Here is a 730-nt window from a genome sequence, read left to right as displayed (position 1 = left end):
GCTGCTGCTCTATTGCAGCAACCAGAGCAGCAGGAACGGAGAAAGAACCCTCGTCCTCGCCAGAACCTATGCACAAACCCTAAACCCTAATAAACCCTAAACCCTAAACCCTAATAAACCCTAAACCCTAGTAAACCCTAAACCCTAAACCCTCACCGATAGGCATTAAGACTTGATTAACGACGATATTCCTTACACCCCAAACCCTAAACCCTAAACCCTAATAAACCCTAAACCCTAAACCCTAAACCCTAATAAACCCTAAGCCCTAAACCCTAAACCATAAAGCCTCGCCGATAGGCATTAAGACTTGATTAACAACGATATTGCTTAAACCATAAAGCCTAAACCCTAAACCCTCACCATACTGCATAAACCCCAAACCCTAAACCCTAAACCCTAATAACCCTAAACCCTAATAAACCCTAAACCCTCACCGATAGGCATTAAGACTTGATTGACAACGGTATTGCTCAAACCCCAAACCCTAAACCCCAAACCCTAAACCCCAAACCCTAAACCCTAAACCCTAAACCCTAAACCCTAATAAACCCCAAACCCTCGCCGATAGGCATTAAGACTTGATTAACAACAATATTGCTTAAACCCCAAACCCTAAACCCTAAACCCCAAACCCTAAACCGTAAACCCCCAAACCTAAACCCTAAACCCTAATAAACCCTAAACCCTAAACCCTAAACCCTAATAAACCCTAAACCCTAATAAACCC

At 43.2% G+C, this 730-nt stretch overlaps 1 protein-coding gene across 1 annotated transcript in view; it reads right to left on the bottom strand.

The window, feature by feature from the left end:
- The window catches only part of EMH_0022620 (arsenical pump-driving ATPase, putative), a gene marked incomplete at both ends in the record, with an annotated part of 4,165 nt that extends 3,999 nt beyond the window's left edge, over positions 1-166 (bottom strand). The window contains one exon of the mRNA XM_013501990.1: positions 157-166. Within this exon, the coding sequence (XP_013357444.1) occupies positions 157-166 (10 nt within the window). The remainder of the gene's footprint in view (positions 1-156) is intronic.
- Between the last annotated feature and the right edge of the window lie 564 nt (positions 167-730).

This window comes from Eimeria mitis, genomic scaffold (genome assembly GCF_000499745.2).
Source record: "Eimeria mitis Houghton genomic scaffold, Emh_scaff803, whole genome shotgun sequence".
NCBI classification, from domain to species: domain Eukaryota; phylum Apicomplexa; class Conoidasida; order Eucoccidiorida; family Eimeriidae; genus Eimeria; species Eimeria mitis.
This window is presented reverse-complemented; position numbering and strand designations above follow the sequence as displayed.